The 26,591-nt window shown below is 43.9% G+C and overlaps 2 protein-coding genes across 5 annotated transcripts in view; both read left to right on the forward strand.

The window, feature by feature from the left end:
* nbeal2 (neurobeachin-like 2) overlaps positions 1-15,960 on the forward strand; it is a 28,430-nt gene extending 12,470 nt beyond the window's left edge. For 3 of the 4 annotated variants that reach the window (XM_028424976.1, XM_028424979.1, XM_028424978.1), the window contains 37 exons: positions 73-244; positions 745-878; positions 1,802-1,961; positions 2,298-2,400; positions 2,483-2,633; positions 2,858-3,013; positions 3,108-3,267; positions 3,953-4,041; positions 4,147-4,860; positions 4,940-5,124; positions 5,214-5,370; positions 5,832-5,975; positions 6,502-6,825; positions 7,664-7,813; positions 7,889-8,046; positions 8,384-8,508; positions 8,594-8,711; positions 8,800-8,957; positions 9,052-9,185; positions 9,271-9,378; positions 9,469-9,564; positions 9,644-9,768; positions 9,882-10,022; positions 10,095-10,225; positions 10,314-10,423; positions 10,521-10,638; positions 10,730-10,827; positions 10,906-11,019; positions 11,094-11,180; positions 11,469-11,578; positions 12,075-12,247; positions 12,331-12,425; positions 12,512-12,628; positions 13,427-13,588; positions 13,684-13,832; positions 13,910-14,045; positions 14,268-15,960. In XM_028424976.1, the coding sequence (XP_028280777.1) occupies positions 73-244; positions 745-878; positions 1,802-1,961; positions 2,298-2,400; positions 2,483-2,633; positions 2,858-3,013; positions 3,108-3,267; positions 3,953-4,041; positions 4,147-4,860; positions 4,940-5,124; positions 5,214-5,370; positions 5,832-5,975; positions 6,502-6,825; positions 7,664-7,813; positions 7,889-8,046; positions 8,384-8,508; positions 8,594-8,711; positions 8,800-8,957; positions 9,052-9,185; positions 9,271-9,378; positions 9,469-9,564; positions 9,644-9,768; positions 9,882-10,022; positions 10,095-10,225; positions 10,314-10,423; positions 10,521-10,638; positions 10,730-10,827; positions 10,906-11,019; positions 11,094-11,180; positions 11,469-11,578; positions 12,075-12,247; positions 12,331-12,425; positions 12,512-12,628; positions 13,427-13,588; positions 13,684-13,832; positions 13,910-14,045; positions 14,268-14,375 (5,670 nt within the window). In that variant the 3' untranslated portion in view covers positions 14,376-15,960. The remainder of the gene's footprint in view (positions 1-72; positions 245-744; positions 879-1,801; positions 1,962-2,297; positions 2,401-2,482; positions 2,634-2,857; positions 3,014-3,107; positions 3,268-3,952; positions 4,042-4,146; positions 4,861-4,939; positions 5,125-5,213; positions 5,371-5,831; positions 5,976-6,501; positions 6,826-7,663; positions 7,814-7,888; positions 8,047-8,383; positions 8,509-8,593; positions 8,712-8,799; positions 8,958-9,051; positions 9,186-9,270; positions 9,379-9,468; positions 9,565-9,643; positions 9,769-9,881; positions 10,023-10,094; positions 10,226-10,313; positions 10,424-10,520; positions 10,639-10,729; positions 10,828-10,905; positions 11,020-11,093; positions 11,181-11,468; positions 11,579-12,074; positions 12,248-12,330; positions 12,426-12,511; positions 12,629-13,426; positions 13,589-13,683; positions 13,833-13,909; positions 14,046-14,267) is intronic. The other variant, XM_028424977.1, reaches the window with a different exon arrangement.
* Positions 15,961-18,246: 2,286 nt separating this feature from the next.
* Positions 18,247-26,523, forward strand: nradd (neurotrophin receptor associated death domain). The gene is made up of 6 exons (XM_028424983.1): positions 18,247-18,658; positions 21,930-22,062; positions 22,181-22,534; positions 23,603-23,828; positions 23,958-24,100; positions 25,184-26,523. The coding sequence occupies exons 1-6, from the start codon at positions 18,620-18,622 to the stop codon at positions 25,495-25,497; spliced, it is 1,209 nt and encodes a 402-aa protein (XP_028280784.1). The 5' UTR covers positions 18,247-18,619; the 3' UTR covers positions 25,498-26,523.
* The last annotated feature ends 68 nt before the right edge of the window (positions 26,524-26,591 follow it).

Consider the following 26,591-nt stretch of genomic DNA (forward strand, 5'->3'; position numbering starts at 1 on the left):
ATTTGTTTAAATTACTTCTTTTGTTAATTCACTTTCAGGTTTTAAACTTGTTGTTTGTATAAACCTCTGCAGGATGTTGTAAACGTGGTCGGAGGTATAGGGGTTTTGCTGCCCCTGCTCGAACAGGTGTGTGAGGCCGAGCAGGCTTACAATGGTGGTCAGGAGAGCTCGGATTTGCTGGGACCGGAGCTCACCTCCTCCAGAGGGCCGGCTGCCATGCTGTTGCCACTGAACAAATCTGCAGGTCAGTTCAGATATTTAATTCTTTTACTGTCCTGTGCTTTAATGTTAGTGTAGTATAGGCTCCATAATCATGATAATAATAATAGCAGAGCTATGTTTCTGTTGATTTCTTCTGTCTGTTGTTTTTAGTACAAATTGTGCTTGGTGTTGAATGGCTGGTGGATGTTTGGTAGGTTTTCTGTGTGTCTACACCGTGCATGATGCAACACCAAACAGGCATTGCATCATGCTCGAATATACAACAGACTAACATAGTAAAGATTGTGCCGTCAATGCTAAATGTCACAAGTGGCATAGGTTTCAGAGGCTCAGTGCAGTTCGATCATAAACAGAATGAGATCAGTGGAACATACAGTCCATCAGACGTGAGACAAATAGTGACAGGTGACTCATTCTGAGATACGATAATGTCAATATAGTGCTGTGTAATACACATATATGTCTGTGGGTAACACAGGAAACCTTAAGACTTGTTTTGCCCTATTTCTTTCTTTCCCTCAGAGGGCAGACTTGAGCGAAACAGCATTGCTGCCTTCCTGCTGATGGTGAAAAATCTGATTCGTCATCATTCTGTCAATCAGGAGTGCCTGCTGCACTGCCATGGGCCGAGCATCATAGGAGCTATGCTCAGCAAAGTAAGTGCACTGCATGCCAGCCTGCTACACCAAGCGGCAACTAACCAGAAGAACTGATTAGCATCTGAAGTGAATATCTGACCTTTTCCGTTGTGTTGCTGCAGTATAATTGCTCTTTAATGAATGGCTCTGGTGTTGTAAACAGTGGTGGTTCTTACAGAATCAAATGATTGTGTGGGGAAATTTATGCAGTGGATGAAGAGATGATGAAAAGAAAAGATGGCAACAACAAAAACCTGTTGTTGAACATGTGTTGAAGTGTAAGGAAATGATATGCAGATTACAACAGAAGGAACAATGAAAGATCTCATAACAGAAACCAAAGCTTGTAGGTAGCGATGCGTCAGTCATTGTTTCTAACATGCTTTTTTATACTGCTGATTAATTGTGGAAGAAAAGTTACTGAGTAATATCACAAGTGTCTATCATACACTGGTGTGGGCAGCATTAGCTATAATTTCTGCTGAGCCATGTCTCACATTGAGCAATTTAATCAGTGTGCAGTAGTTTGTTTAAGGGTTTGACTCATTAGACTCAGTATAGAATGATGTGTTTGCCTTTTGCTCTGAATAAAGCTTGCAGTGCAAACACAACCCTTGTGTTTGAGTTCTGACGTTGTTCCAGTCAGGCCTTGCACTGGTGCGGCACAGACAAGTCTTGATGCCCGGGTGGCAGGATATGTTGAAATATATGACGTTAAGGTGGAGCATCCTGTAAGGAAACTGTCCTAATCACATGGGGTCACCAGGTTTGACAGTGGTAAAGACAAGAACACAGTTGTTCTGTATATGCAGTCAGTGGAGGACACTTCATCAACCTTCAAGTGTTACTAAAAACAGACTCGACACAAAACCTTTGTACAGTGATACAGCCAAATAAATGGAAACTTTAACTCTCCTTTTTTCTGCCTGTGTCTGCTGCAGGTTCCTGGCAGTATGATGGACATGAATGTTTTAATGGCCTGCCAGCTCCTGCTGGAGCAGGTTTTCAACGAGGGCAACAGCCCACTTCTACAGCAGCTCTACCAGCACCTGCTCTTTAATTTCCGTATCTGGACTAGAAGCCATTTTGCCGTTTGTTTGGGTAAGGCTGAAGCAGCCCTTGTGTTGCCGAGTAATGCACCTGTGAACCTTTTCATGTCTGCCGAATCTGTGTCGTGTCTCTTTTTGTACTGTATACACACACCAAGTCAAGAGTGAGAGCAGGAGGCTTCGAGCACAACAGAGCACAGAGAGAATACATTAATGTTTCAAGTTCAGGGATGTGGCGAGAGTTAAGAGCGAATCTGTGCCTGAGGCGCCACTTCAGTACAATGTTTTTCTAAAATGCTGCAATTCTTCACCACAACCTTGTAAATTGGTTTGGCATTTCTAAATGTCAAACGGAAGGGAGATGACAAAAGTTTTTTTTTCCCTAAAGCACACGTGCAGTACCTGTCATCTGTGATAAATAAAAGCAAGCAGCGCATGAGGAGGAAGTATGGCGTTCAGTACATTCTGGATACCGTTCGAACATACTACAGGTAAACAACACTGAACTCAAAACAAACTAAAACTACAGATGTTGAAGCTCATTATGGCCTTTGTTAATATGTTTGGTAACAGTGTGGAGAAAGATGGCAGCCCTCTGTCTGATGAGAAGCAGACCATTCAGACGTCCCTCTTTGCCTTACTGAAAGATTTTCTCAAGTCTCCCACATCAGAGGAGCTTCACAGTGTCCTCGCCTACATTGTGACTGTAGGAGAGGAGCAGCAGGTACCGTAATATTACCCATATGTTTTATAGCTGTTTTTATTTCATGGGTGTAATATCACTATCATTTGACCTTTTCAGTGTGATATTTTACTCCTATCTCTAAACACACTCTCCCTGATCATCTACACTCATGTTTTGCCATGTCCGCACTTAAAAATGTAATCCCTCCCTTCTCCATATTTGTTGGTACTTTATCAACTTCCTCCTCTCTCTCTCTCTGTCAGGTGGTGAGGGCCTTGGATGTGCTGTACGAGCTGCTGAGGAGCAGCCCTCCTCGTGAGCAGGTGCAGGCCTGGCTGCTAGAGTGGGGCGTGGAGCAGCTGTACTGTCTGCTGCTCACTCCGAGCTTCGGAGACGAGGCCAGAGAGAGGGTGTTCAGGGTGAGAACAGATGGCCACAGAAGGCCCTTCTTCCTTATTATTCTGCTCAGCATACATCAGAACTTTTACACAACCTCTCTGTGTGGTGCTGCAGGTGTTATACAAAATCCTTAAGAGTGAGCGAGTCTCTGAGCGCAACAAGCAGCGCATCAAGCTGAAGGACTTCGGCTATCTCGGCCTTGTGTGTTTTCTTGAAGACATTCCAGTGACCATGACCACAGTGCGCTGTCTGTACGAGCAGGTCCTTGCTACAGGTAAAACAAGCACTTTTTAATATTTTTATAATAAATGTCACAGCACGTGATTTTTTTCCACAGCTGGTCTGTCAACATATGCATATAGACTGAAATGATTGTGTGGCCTCCCCTCGCTCCCCTGAAGGTGTCCTGTTGTATCAGGCACCAAGACGTTAGCAGAAGACACATAGCTAGGTGGGCCTCACATGTTTTCCCAGCACATCCTACAGATGCTCGATCAGCGTGAGATCTGGGGAATGTTGAGGCTGAGTCAACATGTGGAGCTCTTCGTGCCATCTTCCTCAAACCACTGCTGAACGTTTTATAGTGGGGCAGACTCCTGGCAAAAACGAGTTCTGATCAATGATCATAATCTTACATTTAATACATGTTTCCTTCCCCCATTTCATAGACTATTCACTTGCTGCAGTTGTAATTAGACAATCAGGTTATTCATTACAGTGGCTGCTCTGTGGCAATTATCCTGTAATTGGCATCATATTACAGCAATATCTGTATTCCTTATTGTCACTTTAGATGGAGCTGATATCACTTATCAAACTGAGAAAAACCAAAACAAATCGAGGAGTACTGGTCTCATTTGGGAACACAGTAGTGTGGTATGCATGTTAGACAGAATATAAAGCTGCTTAAAAAGAGTTTTAATGACTTCAGAATGAAATAAAGTTTGCTCCTTGCACAGATGCCAGTCCTAATTTCAGAGACCTGCTTGCTGTGGTCTGTCTGTCCCATCGTGCAGACCTTACTGTCCGACTGGATGTGTGCCGCAAGGTAAGTCTGCTAACATAAATCGTGCTCTGCTTGATTTAATCCTGAGCAAATGTAACATATGAAGACTGAAACATACGCTCTCTGTTCTGTCTGAATCTACCCCAGCTCTTCCATTTGATCTACTCCAATGAGGATTACGTGAAGCAGCTTGCCAAGCAGCCCGGCTGGCAGGATGTTCTCACCAAACTCTATGTGAAGGAGTCCTACGAGTCCCACGCTGCCAGCATCGCAGACTCCAGTAACAACAGCTCCTTTGAACCAAACTGCCGGCCGCCCCTGCGCAGAGATCAGACTCTGGTCATAGAGGACGCACGTACAGCCATCTTTCTGAGCTACCGCACCTCGCAGGACATCGAGGATGACGAGGAGGAGGAGGAAGGCGGTCAGAGGGACATCTCTGAGGGATTCTCTGATTTATCCCAGTCGCCTCCAAGCGGAGGTGGAGGCCCGCTGAAAAACTTTACAGCCTCCCTCCCTTTTAAGTCGTTTGATTCAGTGGATCAGGGGAGCCACTCATCCTCCATCTCCAACGCGGTGGATATCACCTCGCCTCGCCCTGAAGAGGATGGGAGAGACTACCAGCCTCTCTCCCCCTTTGGTACTTCACCCTTTGATTTGGAATATGGAGGAATGGGGGATACCGTCATTCACACACCTGCAGGAAGTCTGACAAACACACCGTCTCCACTGGAGCACTGCAAACCTTTTCCACCGCTCAGACCAAGGAAGAGCTCCAGTTTGTCCAATGTGCTGGATGACACCAGCTATGGGACAGACCCTCCAACTGGAGACACAATCTCCAATACATCCAACCCACAGGTAGAGCTGCTCACATTTCACTGGTCTTACAAACAGAATCAGGACTTGGATGTTTAATAAAGGTTATTTCCATTAACAGCAGACCCCTGAGGAGGAGCTGTGCAACCTGCTAACCAACATTGTCTTCTCCGTGTTGTGGACCGGCAGCGGGGCGGAGGGGGCAGAGGATGTGGTGTGGAGAGAGAGGGGACAGGTATTTTCTGTTCTTACCAAACTGGGCTCCTCTTGCCAGCTGGTCCGCCCACCTGATGACATCAAACGCAGGTGAGTTACGTCAAATGAACCAGAATGTAAAAATAATAATTGGAACCAAGCCTTCATTTGTGCCCTTTTCCACCCACTGTGTGCGCCAGTCTGCTGGAGATGATGCTGGAGTCATCTCTGTCTGACCTGAGGGACGCTCAGGGGGTGGCTCTGCCTTTCTGTCCCAGCCTAGTCCGGCTTCTCAGGCTGCTGCAGGACGTCCTGTTTGCTGAGGGGACAGACAACCGCACGCTGTGGAGTGAAAAGGTATATGAGCTGACTTCAGGGTCCAGTGGTATAGTCTGTGTGGACTTCGATTGCTTCCACATATCCCACATACACTACAATGTCCAGAAGTATATAGAGTAAAATATTTCTTATGTTGATGTTATAATATGTTACATGTGTCTACAGTAGATTTGTACAAATTTGTACGTGTTAGTTTTACCCTGTTCATTAGTAGTGTGTTGCCTTAAACAATAAATACAAAAGCAGGCCTGGTTGGGTGTGCTTGTGGGTGTTGACAGTTACTATGTTAAGCATCAGGTCGTTTGTCCTGTGAGGAGGGTGGAGAGTCATGGTCAGGTGTGTGTAGCATCTGAATCAACTTTTTTTTTAATGCAGGTTGAACTGCATTTAATGTGCTGAAGGTTTTTTGTAGGAGCTGCACAAGGTGTGGAAACAGGTCTTTTTGTCCTTTGTTGACAGCAGCTGTTGTTGTATTGCAGATCTTTGAGGGGGTGGTAAACCTGCTGGACAAGTTACAGGCCTGGCACAGCACCCCTGGCAGCCCTGGAAACACAGAGCTGAAAGAAATGGCTCAGATTGGCCTGCGTATCATCACAGGATACATCCAACAGCAGCACTCACCGGTCAGCTGCACCCACAACTCCACCTATCATCTATGAATGTCACATATTTCTCACTGTGCATGTCTTTAACAACCACAACATCTGCACAAAAGAGTTTAAAAGAGGTTTAGAGTACTTATTGAATGAGATAAGGGCACTCAGATAAAGGCGTTTTGAAATACCAGACCTTCTATGGGTTTCTTTTCAAAGACATTGCAGTCATTCCTCTCAGGGAGTGTTTCTGTATGAAAGGGCAGCTCCTCTGTGAGTTATGACTGCTGCTGCTGTACTCACAATATGATTGTGGGAAGCAAGAGAGTGGTCATAAATGAAGTGGTCATAATATTTTCCATTTCCAAAGTGAAACTCCAGCCATTTTTAAAATGTCACTTTGCTGATACATTCCCATAATTGCACGATTTGATCATGACTGTTGGCCTGTTAGAAATGAACCAAGTCTGAGACTACCTTAGCTGAGCAGCACCAGCATAGTTGTGTTTATTGTAGTGATCTAAAACACAACCGCTAAACTCCTGCTCTTGTTCAGGTGTGTGTGATGGCCTACCTCAAGCTCCACAGCCTCCTCCAGACTGTGCTCTGCCTCAGCTGGGAGGAGGTCTGCTTCCTGCTTGGGCAGCTTGGTGCCCCCTTGTGGCCAGGAGGGGCAATTGACAGCACAAACTGTGGACATCCAGAGACTTTCTCCCAGCTTGTGCCTGTCGTGCGTACGTTACTCGACCAGCATGCTGACCCCATCATCCTTCAGGACCTTTTGCCAAACCTGCCCATCACCAACGGCAGCACCACCTTCGCCCAGGACCTGAAGGCTTACTGTCAAACGCTGGAGTGGCAGGGGTTTTACCAGCAGCAGGTCAGTGTTTCAGCATCTAAAAATAAATGCAATTTATCTTTTGTTAGGGAGTGTAGAGCTTTCGCTTCTGTCTTCTGTAGGACTGAGCAGGTTTAATAAACTGTCTGCTCTCTGATGCGGGTGGCTCTGTTCTTTGTCACATTTGTGTACACTGAGGATTTTTGCTCTTTTTTCATAGCCTGACCAGTTACCTCCCAGGGGATAGCTGAGAAACGCAAAGTTTAAATAAAGACACTATCACAACTTTGAAAATTGCAAGCCTAAATTCCAGAGTGTTTTTTGGCTGACCTTTAGGGCATCTCACACAGAGATCAGTTTATGCTCAAACCTGGAGCTGAGATATTTTATGAACTGATGCCAAACAGACTCGCTGAGCTCAGATTTATCATTGCTCTGTGTGACAGTGCGTGTTCATAAATCTGTTTTGTTTATATTACTTTTGTATATGCACCCTTCGATACATAAGCTAGTATGGCATAAGTTTGGCTGCCATGACAGTTTTTCCAAAGCAAGTTTTCTCATACACATGGTCAACATATACTCTGTGTGTGTTTGTGTTTGCAGGTTATTTATAGAACTGAATGTATATATGGCAGTTAGGGCAGAAAACTGTCCTCAGTTTTATATTTTGTTTAATTCAAGGATGCAAAGTAAAATAGTATATATTAAATCAGGATATGACTTAATGGAAAGTTCACATAAATACTGAATATTTTATTCTCTTTGAAGGTTTTATGGTGTTGATTTGAGGGTGTCACCCATTTCATTTACCTTTCTGGTGTGTTTGCTCAGAATTTCTGTCTGTCTTAATGTCCTCCATCTGAAAATGTGCCTCTAGGTTCTGCCCAGCATGGATCAGTACATACTGGATACTTTTGGGAGGAGCCATGATATCATGTCCAACTTCTGGAACTCCTGCTTTGATGACCTGATGAGCACAGCCTTCAAGCGGGACAAAGACAGATCAGACAGCAAGTCCAAGTTTCAGGTTACGAGAGATTTCAAGCTGCGACACAAAGAGCTTTAATTTGAGATTACTGATATATTTCTCTTTAAAAAAAAGGAGGTGATAGTCGACCCCTGCTTGAAGCGTGTTAGGAGTGAGAACAACAGGTACATGGTGTGGCAGAAGCAGAGCTCCGGCCAGCAGGTGGTGGTGTGGCAGCACTGGAGAGCTCTCCGCAGACTGTTGACCAGTGAGAGAGGAGCATGGGCCAACAGGTACGACAGTGTCTGGGTCTCTCAGGATGTTTTTGAACATATTTTGAAATCAGTGGGATAATTACTCTTTGGAAATAAGGCTTGTTTAGTGAAAGAGACATCCACCATTTGAAGGACTGTATGGCTGTGTGTAAAAACAATGCTGACAAAGTCCTGGCTCCAGATAACTTCAAAAGGAAAATGTAGATACATGTTAGTGAAACTTGGGATTATTAAGACTCGACCATTGTTCTGACTTTATACTGTCATACCAAACCAAAACAAGAAAGTACAAAAAAGACTGCGCTGCTAATGTGCTGAACAGTAATTTCTTCTGTGCTTCATTTTTTGATATCAGACTTCAGCCAGAGGTGAAATGGAAGCTGTCCAATGCAGAGACCTATTCAAAGATGCGTCTCAAACTGGTGCCCAACTATAACTATGATCCACACAGTGAGGCCAGCGCTCTGAGGGACAACATGGGTACGTCACAGAGGATAGACTTTGCTATTTTTTTCTTCCTCAAAGCAAAATGGTGCATTGATGGATCATTTTTTGTAATCTTCAGGAGCTGAAAGCCCCCGCAGCTCTGAACCCATCCCACTGGCTGTTGCTAAGGAAGCTAAAGTAAGCGACATGGAGGATGATCAGTTAGGGGAGGAGGACCTTGTCTTTTTGGATAACAAGTGAGTCTCAGGTTTCCATTTTCCATGAGTAATATATCTCTAACATGCCTGATAGAAAATTCAGGTTTGACCTTTACAATGCTTTCAGGGTGGAGGGAGAAGATGATAGCCAGAAAGAGAAACTGGTTCTGTCTGAGGACTGTGAGCTCATCACCATTGTGGCGGTTGTTCCGGGTCGTCTGGAGGTTACCACACATCACCTGTACTTCTACGACGGCAGCAGCGAGAAAGAGGAGACGGAGGAGGGTGAGAAATATATGTGATGGTGAAAAGACACCGCACAGTTCTTTACTGTCCCTCAAAGGCTTCCATCTGAGATGAATAATAAATGTGCCTCCAGGAATCGGGTTTGATTTCAAGAGGCCTCTGTCGCAGCTCAGAGAAGTTCATCTGAGGCGCTACAACCTGCGACGGTCTGCACTGGAGCTTTTCTTCATTGACCAGGCTCACTACTTTATCAACTTTAGGAAGAAGGTGACTCCTCCTGTCCTTTAAATGAAAGCAAATCATGTGGTATTGTAGAACAAAAATAAAAATATTTATTATTTGGGAACTTCAGGTACGAAACAAAGTGTACTCCAGGATTTTGGGGTTGCGGCCTCCTAACCTTTTTTACTTCGGCTCCCGCTCCCCCCAGGAGTTACTGAAGGCCTCTGGGCTCACACAGGTATGTTTTTTTAACATCACTTCTCCACATGAGTTCTTCTGTAGGGATTAATGCTCATGTTTATGACCACTCTAATGCTGCTGTGAACAGAAATGGGTTTGCAGAGATATCTCCAATTTTGAGTATCTGATGCAGCTGAACACCATTGCTGGACGCACTTACAATGACCTGTCACAGTACCCTGTGGTAAGTTTGCTGCCTTTATCTTTGTTTATACCCTCACACTGTCAGGAAGCATCACACAGCGCTCTCTGTTTCTCCTCAGTTCCCCTGGGTGCTGTGTGACTACACTTCTCCTGTCCTGGATCTGGAGGACCCCTCGGTTTTCAGAGACCTGTCTAAGCCTATCGGTGTGGTCAACCCACGTCACGCTCAGAATGTCAGAGAAAAGTAAGTGAATATGTCGAAGTGTGAATTTTGAATTAAAAAGGGGTGCAGTTTTGCAACCAAGCAGTAAGAAAAAGCAGTCACAAGTCACAATGACAATGCCTTCTTCTGTTAAGGTATGAGAGCTTTGAGGACCCTACAGGCACCATTGATAAATTCCACTATGGCACACACTACTCTAATGCAGCAGGAGTCATGCACTACATGATCCGCATGGAGCCTTTCACCACCCTGCATATCCAGCTGCAGAGTGGCAGGTGGGAACTCTGACTGCTGCTTCATGATGTATTGCTGAGTGTCCATGAGCTCACACTGTTGCCGTTGTGTAGGTTTGACTGTGCAGACAGACAGTTCCACTCGGTGGCAGCAGCCTGGCAGGCTCGCATGGAGAGTCCAGCTGACGTCAAAGAACTCATCCCCGAGTTCTTCTACTTCCCAGAATTTCTGGAGAACATGAATGGTATGATGGCAAATTAATCTTGTTTATATGAGTGTGCATGTGTGTGTTGTTGTTATCAGCGTTGACACCTGCTGTATGATTGTTGCAGGCTTTGACTTGGGCCATTTGCAGATATCTCAGGACCCAGTGACAGCTGTGGAGCTGCCTCGTTGGGCCACATCAAGAGAAGACTTCATCAGAAAACACAAGAAAGCCCTGGTGAGTCTATACAAACATCAAGAGCCCTGACAAATAGTCAAGCTTTTGTTTTCTAGGACACAGATTCATGATGAAACCAACTATTTTCAAACTCTAGGAGAGTGAGCATGTGTCCAGTCACCTGCACGAGTGGATCGACCTGATCTTTGGCTGCAAGCAGAGAGGAGACGAGGCAGTGAATGCCCTCAATGTCTTCTACTACTGCACATATGAGGGTAAAGTCTGCAAACCTTTCTCAGGTGTGTTTCATTCTAGCCCCCAGGTTTAAAGCCTCATTCTGTTCTGTGGCTTTTCTCCTCTCTGCAGGTGCAGTAGATCTGGATGCCATTGCCAATGAGAATGAGCGAAAAGCCTTAGAAGGCATCATCAGCAACTTTGGACAGACACCCTGTCAGCTCCTCAAGGTACACTTCAATTTACAGCTGCTTTCCAAGATTCATTTTTAAAAAAACAGCTGCTTCATAACACATCTCTCCAATCAGGAGCCTCATCCTCCTCGTATGTCGGGTGAGAACGCAGCCAGGCGGCAGGCCCGTCTAGACACTGTTCCCCTAAATATCTTCGAGCAGCTCAAAAAACTGCGTCCATTTGTGGAGGTGGGGCCTGTCACGATTAAATAACTCATATTGTTTATTTAATGTATTTACATGAGTGCTTGTGTGTGCCTCAGGTGGTCAGTGATGGACTTCCTCTAGTCCAGGCAGTGGTACCAAAGAACCAGAATCGCTCCTTCATCATCCAGGGCTCTGATATACTGGTAAGGTTAAATGACACATGGAAGTGATTGATAAGTTTGTGGCCGAAGGTAGAATGAGATAAATTATGGAGCTTTTGTTACATGCACATATAGTTTAATTGTTTGATAAAGATGTAGAAAGTCAACAACTACTGTTAAGCTGGGTCACACGTTGCAAATGTTCTAAAAATACATCACAAACACTTCCATCACCACTCAGTAAATTAAACACTGATGCAACAAGACTGATAGTTAAGGTTAAGGTTAAGGTTAAGGTAATTTTTATTATTATGGTGCTTTTCTCTGCAGGTAACTGTGAGCTCCAATGGTCTGATAGGGACACACAGCTGGCTGCCATATGACAAAAACATCGCCAACTACTTCACCTTCACTAAAGACCCAACAATGTGTAATCTGAAGTGAGTGCTTCCACAAAGGGTACTGAAGTGTGCATGCCATATTTAAGGGGGCAAATGTGTGTAGTTGACAAGATCAGATAATATTTAAAATGATCTCTTACTGTTGTGTATCCATTGGGATGATGGCCCCACATCTCACACCCGCTAACTGCCATCATATTTTTTACAGTATTTCAAACAGATGCATAAAAGTCTCCTGACAGTTGAATAGAAGCAAAACATCTGTGCAGCCATCCCTGTCTGTGAAACTTCAAAGGCTGCTTAATTAAGTGAAATTTGGTTTAATGGATCTTATTTTTAACTATCTCCAATGTGGATGACATAAACAGAAGATAAATCAGGATAAGAATCATTTGAACACTGGGTTTGACTCAGGTTGTAATTTGCAGATGGCCTGACAGTTTAATTGCTGATTATAAATCTCCTCCACATTTAGGCCACAGCTCAATCTCACTTGCTTTTGATCTCTTTTCCCAATCCTGCTTCTTTGTGGCAGAACTCAGCGTTTCCTGAGTGGACCTTTCTCTCCCGGAGTAGAGATCAATGCTCAGGTGCTGGTGGTGTCCAACGACGGTCGCCTCCTGTTCAGTGGAGGACACTGGGACTGCAGCCTCCGTGTTACACAGCTGGGGAAAGGAAAGCTGGTGGGCAGGATCTGCCGGCACATGGGTGAGCTCTCATCGTATCAAAGGAACGTATTCCCACTTCTGTCAGTGTTACATATTTATCTGTATCATTTGTATCCCACAAAGACGTGGTTACTTGCTTGGCTCTGGACCTCTGTGGCATCTACCTCATCTCTGGGTCAAGGGACACATCCTGTATAGTGTGGCAGGTTCTACAGCAGGTAACATTTCACACATCAGAAAAAAAACTGCTGTTCTCAAAACACATCTTCATGTGTAGGTATGTGTATTTTTTTTTGTAATTCAGGGTGGCTTCTCCAGCGGCCTGTCTCCTCGCCCAGTGCAAGTCCTCTGTGGACATGACCAGGAGGTCACCTGTGTGGCCATCAGCACTGAACTAGACATGGCTGTCTCGGGGTCAAAGGTCAGAGATATTACACTGAAGCAAACAGTTTGACTGATCATGCATGTGAATTATTTAGCAAAAAATGCATAGGGCTGTTCGCTGGCCTCCATTTTTCTAGTTCCCATCCAGCATTTATCAAGTCTGGTGAAAGATGATGCAACAAGTAAACAATGAATGGGAGAAGGGAACTGATAGTTCAGGAACAGAAACATTCTCAGGACACTTTCCACTGGATTGTCCATCAAATCAAATCTGTGGTGGTTGATTGATTAATGTGCATGGGCAATCAATCATTCAATCATCAGCTGTAGATGGAGTTTACTACTGCATTAAGGCTTCCCACCTTTAGGACCATAAACAGACTAGCAGTGCACTGAAGCTGCATGTGGTGTCCGTTTACTTTTGGTCCCATAGTGTATCTGTGTTTGCACAGGTGTGAAAATTCCAACCTAAACATCCACAATAAAACACGCTTTGGATGTTCTCCAAGTAAACTGATGTTGTTCATTATAGTGGAAATGTAATCTGCAACAGCTGCTGGAAATGCAGGTTTAAAAGGCATCAGAGACAGATGTTGCCATTTTATAGCCAGTGGTCGTTTACATTAGATAGCTGAGTGTAACACAATAAACTAGGGTGAACCACACTTCTGACTAAACTACATGTTTCCATAAACATGTAGAGATGATTCAGCTCTTGTTATGTCCAGCTGTTAACAGACTATAATTTGGTGCTTGATTTGTTAAATGTATAAAAAGAAACATGTGCCGTGGTTGCATCCTTGATGACCTTCCCGCTCTGCTTACTATGGATCAGGACGGAACTGTGATAGTGCACACAGTCCGACGAGGCCAGTTCCTGCGAACGCTGCGGCCTCCCAGTGACAGCTGCATACCCGCCCAAATCTCTGCACTCCAGGTGGGCATGGAAGGCCACATTGTGGTGCAGACGTCTCTAGGGGAGCGCCCTAACAAGAAGGTATGTAAACACGTCCACTGCGATGCATAATGTGCAAGCACAGGTGGTGTCTCTGCCTGCCTATGCTCATATTTGAACTCTGCTTATCCCTACAGGGCAAATACTACATCTATGTTTACTCAGTGAATGGCTGCCTGATGTCCTCTGTCAATATGGAGGAGCAGGTGACTGCGCTCCACCTGGTGTCTGAATATGTCATCCTGGGGACAATGCGGGGCAGTCTCCACATACTAGATTTATACAGGTAAAGAGATGAAGAGGCTCATTTTAGGGATAGAAATGAGCTTGGTTCTTCTGCCCTGACTCTTCTTTGTTTGGCAGCCTGGAAGCCTTGGTAACAGCCCTGGCCCTGAGGGTTCCTGTGAGGAGTGTGTCTGTCACCAAAGAGTGCAGTCACATCCTAGTGGGACTAGAAGATGGAAAGTTAATTGTGGTGGGGGCAGGGAAGCCAGAGGAGGTGAGAAGCTGGACTTGAAGTGATTGTGAGATGCTGGAGTGGGGGGGTGGGGTGCATGTTTGTACGTGTGAGTTGGGGAGCGGGGGGGGGGGGGGGGGCTAATCCTATGCTAAGTATTTGTTGAAAGCCAGTTTTTTTCAGATGATAATTGAGCGCTTTTGGTCTAAGATCTCCAGTTTTAACCCTGAAGTGAGGATTACCATGTTCCCCTCCTTTTCTCAGGTTCGGTCAGGACAGTTCTCCCGTCGCCTGTGGGGCTCCACACGCCGCATCTCTCAGGTGTCGTCAGGTGAAACAGAGTACAATCCCTCTGAGAATGCTGGCAAATGAGATGGTGGAGGAACTATGTAAGATGCAGCCAATGCACCACATGCAAAAAGTTCACCCTTCCATTGCAAGCTTGGAACTTTTTCTCCTCACTTGCTGACCTCTCTGAGAGAGCGACTATACACTGAGCACTTTTTTTATTGATAGGTGATTTTATATTTTATTGCATTTACATATGTACTGTTTTAATCAGCATCATTCCAAAGAGTGGCCTTTTGTTTTTGTGTATAGAGAAGAGCTCTGTGTTGTGTGGTTGTGAACTGCTGTTGTGAGTCATGTTTTTAGGGGGATGACTCACTGGGATGCACATTCAGCCTCAGACAGAGAGTTTTTTGGCTCTTTTAATTGTCGGCGGCACGGCTGCGATCCCTGTTCTGCTGAATGTCCCAAAGCCTTTGTTCGGCTTCTTAAAACTCCTGGAAACTTGAAAGACTACAGTGAATGTTGCTCGAGATTTCCATATTGCAATACTGGCGAATAACCACAAGTGGGTTGACTTTGTAAAGACAGAGAGTAGTGCTGTGTTTTTTACTTGCACCAGAAATACATCACAATTCTGCATTCATTTAGGCTCTGAGCAATGTAAAATTGTTACAATTAAAGCAATAGCTGCTTTAATGGTCAAGTATGTGATATATTTTCACTTTTTTATCTTGATTTTATCATGCTTAGCATTGAAAGTGGGAAGAAGGGCCGTCTGTTGCCTTACACAAACACACACTGTAACAGCCTTTATTCATGCTTCTATATGAACTTACCGTATGTTTTATTTGATCTGAAAAGTGCCTTTTTGTGTCTTTATCCTTGTATGAACACTGAACTCCAATCATTTGTATCATTATATGTCAGACTTCAATCTCTGCTGACCTGATTTGAACATACAGTACCTGTCTGCTGCACTGTGAGTCAGATGTTGTTGAAGTATCAGTAAACTATTGGCTGGATGAACACACTTGCCTGCACTGGTACCTAAAGACATGATGACTCTATGTCTGAGTAAAAAGAGTGAGTGGGCTTGAGAGGAATTCACTTCCTGCCGGGGTTTTTTTATTTAGTCATTATGCAGTGTCATGATGGGAGAAAGACAAAAGGAACTATTTTATACAAATGACCTTTACATCTTTGTCGCTGGTGCTTCTCAAGGATGAAGTGTAGCTACATACACAGAATTAGGTCTTAAAATCACATGCATACAACTGTAAGATGAATAATATTATAAATTGTGTGATCAGAAGGGTAACAGGTTTGCCAGCATGCAACATGTGTTTATTCCAGTGTTTGTGCATACTGATTCTGATTCACTATTGGGAATGTAATAATTTACATTTATATAAATATGCAGTAGTGATCGAAGCCTTTTGAATGAACCCATCTAAGTTGTGTCTTTGTTATTTAAAATGTTAGGTTTAAGTCATCCTGTATATAAATCAGTTTGGATTTGTTCCCATCAGAGTGATCCCACAAAACACCTTAGGAGAAGCCCTGCAATGCCTTACATTTGGTCCCTTTCTCTTAAATTACTCTTATTTAGCAGTTATATTGTAATTGTTGGAAAATGTGGAGAATACAGTTTACTTTGTAAAAATCATGCAGCCTGTTCTCCTTCTGTTTATCCATTTGCATCTAGTCTGACTGCACTCTTACATTCAGGAATCCTCGTTTCTGTGAAGCCATCTCCAGAGGATGACGGCCCATTACCGAAAAATGAGCTCTGATTTGTGTGTGTGAACCACAGCAGGAAGGAAACTGATCTGCTGCCACAATGTAGATCATCCAGCTCCTCTACTGTAATCCCAGCCTTGCATGCGTCTGTGATGTTAACCCTGCCTGGGTTGAAAAGGTCACGGTGAGCAACAACACATTAACTTGAAGAGGAGACTTTGATCTCCTGGTGGGCCGAACATCCTGTCAGCCTCCCCATAAACACCTCTGTGGGGTACAATTCAAGGGGGGGTGGGGTGGTAAAACCAACCCGTAGACCTCCAGTCACACACAAACCACATAATACTGAATAAGGGAAGTAAAGCAGGAGGGTGAAGAGGGATGCAGTCGCTCTGATGTGGTCCCAGGGACAATGAGGGGAGGAGTTAACACCTCGCTCTCAGTATCTGTGTCTGACCCCTCCAGACCTGCGGGCAGCCTGATGGGATGGATGTCCTGAAATGACGCAGTTTTGGTGTTGTTCAAGTTGTTCCTGCCAGGAACCTCAACAACCCTGAAACAGGCCTCGGGTGGAAGACTTCAGAACCCCTCCTCTTCTACCCTTTCTGGTCCATTACATTCTTGGCCTGTGGATGCCAAGATGTATTTATTTTGTTAAACAGATGCCTTATCGCTCCAACTCATGTGTGACCAGAGAGGAACTCGGCCCTCTAATAAGAAATCTGAGCCTCTGTAGTGGCTAAATCATAAAGACAAGTAAAGAACATAGACGTGATGGGCACTGTTTGTTTGAACTGATGTCTGATTATCTTTGTTTTTATCGCTGTTTATTTGATGTTTGTTCCAGTGCACTGAAAGTAATTTTTCTAAAACAAAAGAACATTTGCGTGAAATGTGATATCTGGGCACACGATCACATGTTTATTAAAAAAAAACATGCAAATGTGTCTTGACATGTTTTGTAATCTAAATAAGACTCAATAATTAAAACTACATGATGGTACGATGGAGATTTAGTAAATGTGAAATACATGCTCAAATAAAAGGGAAATAACACTCGAGGTGCATCTGTTGGTATGAATGCATGTCTCAGTATAACTCCAAGTTTTATCAGAGGAGGAACATCCCCTCCGTCTCCGCTTATCCCTCAGCAGGCTTTGAAGTGCAAGTAGTATTGTGTCTGAGAGGTCCTTCCATGTGTTTCCCTCTGATGTCTCCAGGCCCCCCTGTGATGCGCTCGCTAGAATTTACAAGGTGTGTAATTTACCCTGCATTGGTTTTCTAATCTTTAGAATGGTTGAGATCAAACACGCACTTCTTCTTGTTTGATTCACATGCTTTCTTTTGTGCCTGATAACACAGAGAGAGAGAGATCACAGCTCTGTGTGGGGTTGTAAAATAATGTCGCAAAGCAAGGACTTCCAGTCACAGATTCAGCTAAACAGTGTGGGAATATGAGGCACAGGAAGGTGACTTTAACTTGGTTCCAGTGTGTAGAGCGTTAATTTATAAAAAAAATCTTTCACTATAGAATGCAGAAAGTCACATTTATCTTCTCCTTCTTTCCCACACAACAAAATGACTGCTGCACAGAGTGAGGGAGGAACTCAGAGGAAAAGTGGGTATTTTAAAGTTTACAGACATTTAAAGATGTGTGCATTATTAAGTGAAAATAATTATACAAAAGAAAAAAACACATGACACTTATTAATGTTGTAAATGTGGCTGGCCTAAAACCACAAAGCTATGATGCTAAAGGGCTTAAAAATCTATATTTTGTGACTCACTGACATCTGAGGAATATGTGTGTATGTAAAATAATATTTTGTGTTTTTTGAATAAAAAATCGTATGTACTTATTTGTAATGTTATGTGCAAGATGTACTTTATTTTATTAAATGATGGTGTAGCATGCAGGACAATCATTCATTTATTTTTAGTCTATAATGTGATTGGGATTGTATTTTTCAGGTAGTACATGTTTATGAATGTGTTATTTTTTAGGTAGATGAAGGCATGTGGCTCATTTCATCAACACACACACACACTGCATTCTACACAGTATATTCTGTTTCAGCCTTTTTGCCTCTCATTATATTGTCGCTCCGCGTCGCAGGGATGCAGCCAATCAGGAAGCTCGGCTGAAAGCTGAGTAGATGGGAGGAGAAAAGGCCCAGGAGAGCTTTCCCTGACTCATCTGTTGCAAAGCTGCAGGAGAGGTGGGAGCAGCGGGGCATCCTGCGAGCCCAAACACAGGAAACTTTGTTTTCACTTTATATTTAGTTATAGGAAGGCACTTAAAGACACAGGAGTGTTTGTTTGCGCTACGTATTTGAATGGATGTAAGGTTTTAAATCTTCTTCAGCATCAGCTTTTACTGGATTATGACTGAACTCTCCAGTCTACGGAACCAGCGCGGTTAATGAGGGCTTTTATCTTCTTTTTTTTTTTTTAGTTTAGAGAGCTGGATATTTGCACATATTTTATGCCATTGTTGAAGGCTGCAGACGGACACAAACAATCTGTGAAAGATTTTGAGAATCCAGTGGGTTCGAAGTCGAGGAGGATTTCCGGAGACTGGAGACATGGGATCGCTTGTCATATGCGCGCTCCTGCTTTTAAAGGTAAGCAACAGTTAATCTCTGCATCGCTGAGTTTCATTAAACACACGCTTCCCGTCTTATTGTGCACATTTTTCACAGCTTTCAAAACACAAGTCAGCCCGTTCACATATGATAGCCTTCATTAAGGCAGGGTCACACGGCCCCTGTTGGTGAATATGCTTGTTGTCATGCTGCTGACGCCACATAACAATGGAAAGACTGAGAGGAGACGCCTAATGAAAATCTGCTCTTTATTTAAAGGCTTCTCATGACTTCCTTGCGTGCTTCCTTCACACCATCACCATGTGCAGTGACATTGTGGATAAAATGAGTCAAAACAACACACATGGGCACAGAGTGTATGAAGCCACACTGTGATAAATGATCTATTTATGGTCAAATGATAGTTTTGCTGTGTTTGAGAGCATGGTAGAGAGCAGAGAATGGTGAAGAAAGTCCCTGCTTCCTCAGCTGCAGACAATCATTTGACACTCATCTCTCTGAAGGAGCCCACGGGGCCTGCAGTCCTGTCTAGACACGCTCCTCAGAGTCAAAGCGCTTTTGTTAGATCAGTGCTTTAGATAAAACTTCAGCTCTTCAAAACATGCTGATCTATCAGTTTGTCACACTGACAGTGTGAAAAATCATCACTTGCTGTGTTCCCACTGGATGTTTTTCTGTGTTGTGTGTGTGTGTGATGATTTCCCACAGTCCTATCAGGCCCCTTCTGTCTGCAGTTTACTGTACATGTTGCCACATTTGTTGCTTACGGCAATTACTGGTGAAAATCTGGCTTTGCTAGCTGGGGTCTGGATATCCGGAGCAAAGCAATTATCATCATTTTCTCCCAGTTTGTGGTGTTTATGTGTGTGTGTGTGTGGGTTGAGTGAGGGGTAGTTTATTTTGTTACCACAGTCATTTGAATTTCCATTGAGTAGACAGACCTCAGGATCATTTAGAACTTTAAATCACCTCACTCCCAGTTAAAAATCAGCACGTTAATAGTTGTAGTATCTCCCTGTGTGTTGGGTGTGGGGGGGAAAAGAGAAACATGTGTCCTTTAATCTACATTTTATGCTGCCTGTCCTACCAATGCCAGTAATCAGTGCAGATGGTATGTGCAGCTTAGTTTATCCTCAGGCAAGACTTTCTCCTCTGAAAGACTTCTGTCTGTCTGTGTGTGTGTGTGTGTTGCTGTCACAGTCAAATTGTAAAGGCTCTACGGGTCAGCGTCTTCACATGGGGAGAGCATCCTTTTGTGTGTTTATTTTCACGCAGATTAGATTATCTATGGAAACTCTAGCTTTCAGAAGTGGGTCTTACTTCAGAGTAGAGGCACTAAAATGAAGAGAGAGAGAGTGTGTGTGTGTGTGTGATCTCCGTTGACTGAGTGACTCCGGCAGCCGTGGAGTTGAGAGCCTCATTGAAAGCAGTGCTCCTCGGTGGTCTGTCTGTTCTCACTGGGGAATCCCTTCAGAAGGCAGCTTCTTACCCTAATAGAAAAAGCAACTGCAGTTCCCTTCCTTTCAGACTTTAACGCTCTCAGAGCAGCAGATAAGCCTGAATGCTCTGAGGGCCCCGACCAGAAAATGAATCTTTAACTGAAAATTGAACATAATGATGAGGAATGAGATTTTAGCAACACAAGGAAATGTAATAAACTTGTAATAGTTTCACAGCTGCTCTTTGTTTCACGCTTCCTGTTTGATAGTGTTTCATGTTCACACTGTGTCTGAGAAAGCATAAACAGGCTAACTGAAATCAGACACATACTATGAAAGCCTAATCTGTGAGCAGTAATCTATTACTATTAATACATCTGTGATGTATTGATCAGGCTGTAGCTGTGACATGATGATGTGTAGATCACTGCTCTGCAGTGGGGCATGGGTCTCGAGCTTCCAGTGATACACTACTCCCAGACACTGTAAAATGATATAAACCCAAGCTGGAGGCAAAAATAAAGTAGAGCCACCGTCACCGCATATATATCAAAGTATAGATTAAAGTGAGCAAATATTAGGAGGAGAGCTTCATCTGTTAACGCTGAGAGGACCAAGATGCCTTTGTGCTACAAGTTATTTCAGTCTGGTCCAGACTGCCACAGTCTGCTAAATATCCCACTGATTCCTGCCCTGCTGGATCCTACCACCCCAACCCCCTAATACCTCTGATCTGGGTTGTGTGGCGGGTGTTCAGATATCATCAGCCCCCTCTGTAAGCGGCGCAGTCAACCGGCTGTTGTTTTTGGAAGGAGGCGAGCCCTGTTTCAAAGCTGTTTCTGTTGTAGTATCAGCGAGGAACATTTTAGTGTTTTGCGACTGGGGGCATGGCACAGTGTGTGTGTGTGTGTGTTTCGGCTGGGCTTTTGTTGGAGGCTCTACAGGTTCACACATGCTCCCTGTGTGTCTTGGCAGACTTCAGAGACAAAGAGAGACATCTCTGGGCTGTTTAGCTGTTACTTTTTCCCCTTTGCAGGAGGTTAGTTGTTAGACATCTGTTTGCTCTTGTCAGGCCTTGGGCACAGTAGGCCAATCTCCCTTAAATGTGCGCATGTTTAAGATACCATTGCACAGAGCCTGGAGAAGGGGTGTTAGTGAAATACTGACCTTCGTAGACAGGCCTGTGGGGCTTGGTGACTTCAAAGAACACCTCTCACCAAACCAAACGGACTCCCTCATGCTGGGCAGCCTTGGTTAACTGACACCCTCGCCTGGGGCCGGAACCGTCTCCTTTATATCCCCTCCTCCTCCCCCTCCTCCTCCTCCTCCTCGCATACACTGTATTCACAGTTACGCATTGTCATTCACACAGATTTCAGTGTAAGTGTAAAAGTGGAAGCTCTTTTTTTTCTTCCTTCCTCTGTTTCTGATCGCTTCCTGTCGCCCCTTCATGTTTTATTCTCCCCACAGATCTAAAGCCATCTGATTAAAGCCAGCCCCTCTTGTCAGGCACCAACCCTGCTGCACAAGCTGTTAGGAATGTCTGATCTATTCCTCATGTCATAACTCAAGCTGGGCCCTCCATTACCCACTTGTAGATAAGGACTAAGAGCACTTAAAGAGTGAAAACTGAAGCAGACAGAGAGGCCATTTTCAGTTCAGCCACTTTCAGGCTTCTTTAATTGCACTGGGCGGTTGTGTGTGATTTCCTTCCCACAAGTGGGTTAAAACTGCCAGGACAAAGAAAATCAGATCTAATGTTGTCCTTTTGGTCTTAAATGGTCTAAAGCTTCTCTCCTGTAAAGCTCAGTGGTGGTATTCTGTCTCACTACGTCATCTGTTTACCGTAGGTTACTCTTGGAAATGCTTGTGCCAGTGGTCAGTACACTGAATCAGGGCAGTGTTGCAGTTTGTGTCCTGCTGGCTTCGGAGTGGAGGTAGAGTGTGGGAAAGAGGACACCAAATGTGCACCATGCCCACAGGGTAAGCACTTATAATCTAATGTTACTGCCCCAGTGTGGAATATAGTTTTTTTCTGCATTATGATTATCTCTCTCTTTCGATGACATTTTGAAACACTGTTTATTTATCTCTCTCCCAGGAACATATTCCTCATCTGAAGACCTCTCCGCCTGCGCCCCGTGTTCAAAGTGCCCTGCCGGCGTGCCCACGTTGGCCTCTTGCTCGGCTACTCAAAACACACAGTGCGAATGTTACAGCGGCTTCTTCTTCTTTAGCTCCCTTAGCGTCTGTGCACCTTGCTCCAAATGCAATCGCGGTGAGGGGCTTGTCCGCGAGTGTGGCCCTAATGGAGATACGCGGTGTCAGATCTGCAGGCCGGGAACCTATTCAGAGGAACAACATAGCACCAAACCCTGCCAGATCTGCACTCAGTGCTCTGACAGTGAGGTGGAGATCCGTCCCTGTATGCTCAACTCTGACACACTCTGCATGGGTAAGAATTAGACTAAATACAATACTAGAGTAAATACACTGAGTGCACCTTTAAAGGGCAGGTCTGGTGACAACAACAACAACTCAATTGAATTATTATCTTTCTAGCCAAATCCTGATATAGTTTGTTGTTGTTGTTGTTGTCGAAAACAATGCCATGCCATTGTTGTGTGTGACATTAACATGGGCACTGTGGGTAATTGTGACTCCCACAGTCATTGTTTTTAAATAGTTCCCAGCAAATACAGTTATAAATACAGATTTGTCTAGTTTGTATAACCTTTGCAGTGCCCACAGAAACATTTTAAAATCTTCATGTTACCTGTCACTACATTAAGGACTCTATATCAACACCTGGTTATGTCAATTGTTTTCTTTTTGAACGTATTTGTGCAGACTTCACTTAAAGTAGTGAAATACAGACTGTTAGTGTGGGCCTTATAAGGAGGGTTTGCACAGAAATAAGAAAAACAAAGAGCAGTTGGGAAGGCAGGAATAACAGAAGATAAAAAGATAAAAGCTAACAGGAGGTGGTTTGATGTGAGGATACGAGGACATGTGGTCGACACCTGCAGCCACACTTTATCTTTGAACATTCTGTAACCTTCTGAGCTGAGAAACATGAGTAGTGAAAAAAGAGTCCACTTAAGGGCTGTAGTCCAATTGATATAAGCTTGACAGGTCTTTAGGTTAACTGCCCCCTCCAACCTGAAGGCCAAGGAACTGCTGGTGACCCTGACAGATATTGTCTGCTCGCTCCCAAATGGCTACACTCGCTCTCCAGGAGTGAAGTCATCTATACATGCTGTAGGTCCATATGTCATGACCCCCTGACCCCACAAGTCAGTGCAGTACCTCAAAGTGTTTGATCCCAAAATAGGCAGACTGCAGGAGGCAGAATGAGGCTAGAAACAGGCCCAATGAAAGGTTTGAAAACCCCAGGGGACCCAAATGACTAAGGCTGTCATTACATCTGGCCCTAATTTATGGTGTCCAAATGTGTTCTGATGTGCATATGTGAAGATGCATCGATGGCCTGACATGCCTCTCTTTTTTTAAACCTCGTTAGATAAAAAGCTGCACATCCTTTCTCGCCCTGCTGCCACCGACGGGTCCCAGGATGCCCCTCACTGGCCGGATGTAAAAGACATAATGGAGGGAGGGAAGACCAGTCCCGCTCCTGGAACGCCCAAGTTTACCCTGCAGGGTGAGGGTGGCAGCAACAACATACTCGCCTACGTGTCTGTGCTGGCTGCTGTGGTGCTGGGCCTGCTTCTTTATGTGGCCTATAAATGGTAAGTCTTCACCGGGGACGTCTTAGTCCTTAAATGTATGTAATAATCACCATTCGGCCGACCCAGGGGTTTAAAAATAGCTCACATTCGGGTGGTTTAACTGACATTGTTTTCCTCTGCTTTCCTCAGCTGGAGATCATGTAAACAGAAGAAGGCCCTGTCTAAGGCTCGCGCAGCGGAGCTGGGAACACCTCCAGAGGGGGAGAAGCTCCAAAGTGACAGTGGTGTTTTTCTGGATACTTACAGCCTGCAGGACAACCAGCCCAGCAAAGGTGTGCCTGATATGGACTCTTTGAATCTAAACCATAAGACTCCAGAAGTCATCTTAATTAGGTTAAGTCTCTGAGCTAAATGCACTTACCCAGCTCTGCTATAAGCTGGTTAGATTATTTAATAAAAGGCAGAGAAAACCAAATTACCGTGTTAGTTAGTTACTGATTATCAGATTGCTCTGATTTTTTGGGATAATGATAATGTTATGATGTTATAACCTGAATAATTCATCCTCCAAAGCTTAAGTCATTTTTAATAATTTGCGAACATTTCCAAGCCCAGACACTTTCAGTGGGATGGACAGTCGAGGACTCAGTCTCGGGCTGACTTGGACATACAGTGTGCATGCTTTGGGATGACCTGTCCTGTTGGAAATTCCAGTGATCACCACGCTTTAGTTCATGTCCATCGTCACATTATTCCTCCTTTGTTTGAAATAATCCCAGATTGCAGTCACATGACAGTGATTATTTTCAAAACCTCTTTTGATCTTTCTTCCAAACCCAGTCTTGTTTTAAAAGTGGAGTTTTTAAATGATGCATGACTCTTCCAGACATGTCTCACAATACCATGTCTATTTTATACCACTTCCTGTTGGTGTGATAAAATTCCTCTCTTGTGAGCCGGCACCTTTATTTTTGCCATGATTACCACTGATAGCTTTTGCATAGTTTACACCTTTACTGTGTTTGAAGCCTCATATTGCTTTTTTATTTTTGGTAGCCTTGCAAACTCAAATGGGGTTTAATCAGTGGAAAAAAGGGATGAGCTAAGGGGACGATCCGTGCTCTGATGCTGTGGGTTTCTTAGCACACAAAGGACACATCATTATGTTCGAAAACAAAGTGGAATCTTCTTGATTCCCTTTTAAATGGTAATCTTCCCTGATGCTCCCCACAAGAAATAACCGTAAGGATGTTTCCTAATTTAGTGCCCATAAAATGGTGAGCTACGTGTTTCTAAACGTTAAAACCAGCTGCAACAAACTGGTTTTAATTAAATGTGATATTAAGTGTTGTTTTTGTTATACTAAACTTTTCGGTGTAAGTATCAGGAAGCTAATCGTGCTTGTGTTTTCACAGGTACTAAGAGAGACAGCAAGCAGGATACCCGTCTGTACATAAACCTGCCACCCCACAGACAGGAAGAGGTGGAGCGCCTCCTGCAGGAGGGAAGTGGCCGTGGGTGGAGGCAGCTGGGCGCAGCACTGGGCTATAAGCCTGAACAGCTGGACCCGTTTGGACGAGGAGAGGCCCCAGCTCGCACGCTCCTCTCTAACTGGGCCCAGCAAGAAGGCTCCACTCTAGGACTGCTGTGCTCTGCGCTGGAACACATCGAGAGGCCCGATGTGGTGACGGCTCTTAACTGCCCCACGCAGGACGTTTCTGTGGTCTGACACCTTCTCAGCCCCATGGGTGACACTCAGACTCAAGTGAGGGACATTGACAAGAGAGGCACTCTGATATTAACACCTCCGTCACTGCTGGAAGCTGCCTGAGGTTTTTTTTTAAATGTTTGTAGACACTTTTTTTTTATTAAAACAAAAATATTCTTTATACTTTATTACAACATCAAATCCCCAACAACCACAGGAAAACCACCATAGATGAATAATCATCAACGACATGGAAAGACCTGCTCATATACTCAAAAAAAGTGCAGCTTACAGTGTAGTGTAAATATTATACGTTCATGGCAGGAAACAAAACAATGAGTTTACACCTGTTGCACGAGTGTTATTCAGAAAGACTGTTTTATGTTACTGTTAAAAAAGTGTGCTGTTGTGAACTAACACTGCTTTTTTTTCAATGAATCGTAACTCAAGCAACCACAGTGGTACTGCGGGGTAGTGTTCGCTAATAGGAAATATTTTCTTCCAACAACACTGTTGTCCAATATGACATGATTTTCCCTGTTTGGAATCATTTCTGTGCACATGTGCACACTTTAAAAAGAGGAAACCTCCAAGATCCCGAGAAAGGATTAACCTTAAAGATTTATCTTGAAGAAGTTAACCGCTACCAGTTCAACACCAGTCCACCAAGCAGCTGTGGTTTCTGTTTACACAGAGGAAATGTGTATTATGCGACACCTACCCATCAAAAGAACATGAAGAAGAAGCTTTCTGTGAAACACCTTTCTGAGCTCTTCCTGATAATCATCGTTTGACTGTAAATATTCTAAATATTGTTTTGTGTTAAAAGTGATTTTTATGACCTCTAAAGACTTTTATATTGATACATATTGATACTTAATCCAGTTTCAGTTTTTGTCACCTCCTGTTATTAAAGAAAAGAAGAACATGGTAACATCAGTGCTCGTGTCCAGCTATTGGACTAGCTTTTGTATTTATTTATCATCACATTTCAAATCTAAAATACATTTAAATAAGAATCATGGACATCCCTGATGTGCTATTTACATTGTATCCAAAGAACCTTGTTATTCACATAATAAATAACTTTGATAAGTCAACACTTTTTTTGGTTA

Source organism: Parambassis ranga, chromosome 16 (genome assembly GCF_900634625.1).
Source record: "Parambassis ranga chromosome 16, fParRan2.1, whole genome shotgun sequence".
In the NCBI taxonomy this organism is placed as follows: Eukaryota; Metazoa; Chordata; class Actinopteri; family Ambassidae; genus Parambassis; species Parambassis ranga.

Excerpts from the sequence above, each read along its gene's own strand:
- nradd (XM_028424983.1), top strand. The coding sequence starts at position 18,620 with ATGGGATCGCTTGTCATATGCGCGCTCCTGCTTTTAAAG. Across the intron at positions 18,659-21,929 it reads GCGCGCTCCTGCTTTTAAAG|GTTACTCTTGGAAATGCTTG; the intron begins GTAAGCAACAGT and ends TGTTTACCGTAG. Across the intron at positions 24,101-25,183 it reads GGACAACCAGCCCAGCAAAG|GTACTAAGAGAGACAGCAAG; the intron begins GTGTGCCTGATA and ends GTGTTTTCACAG.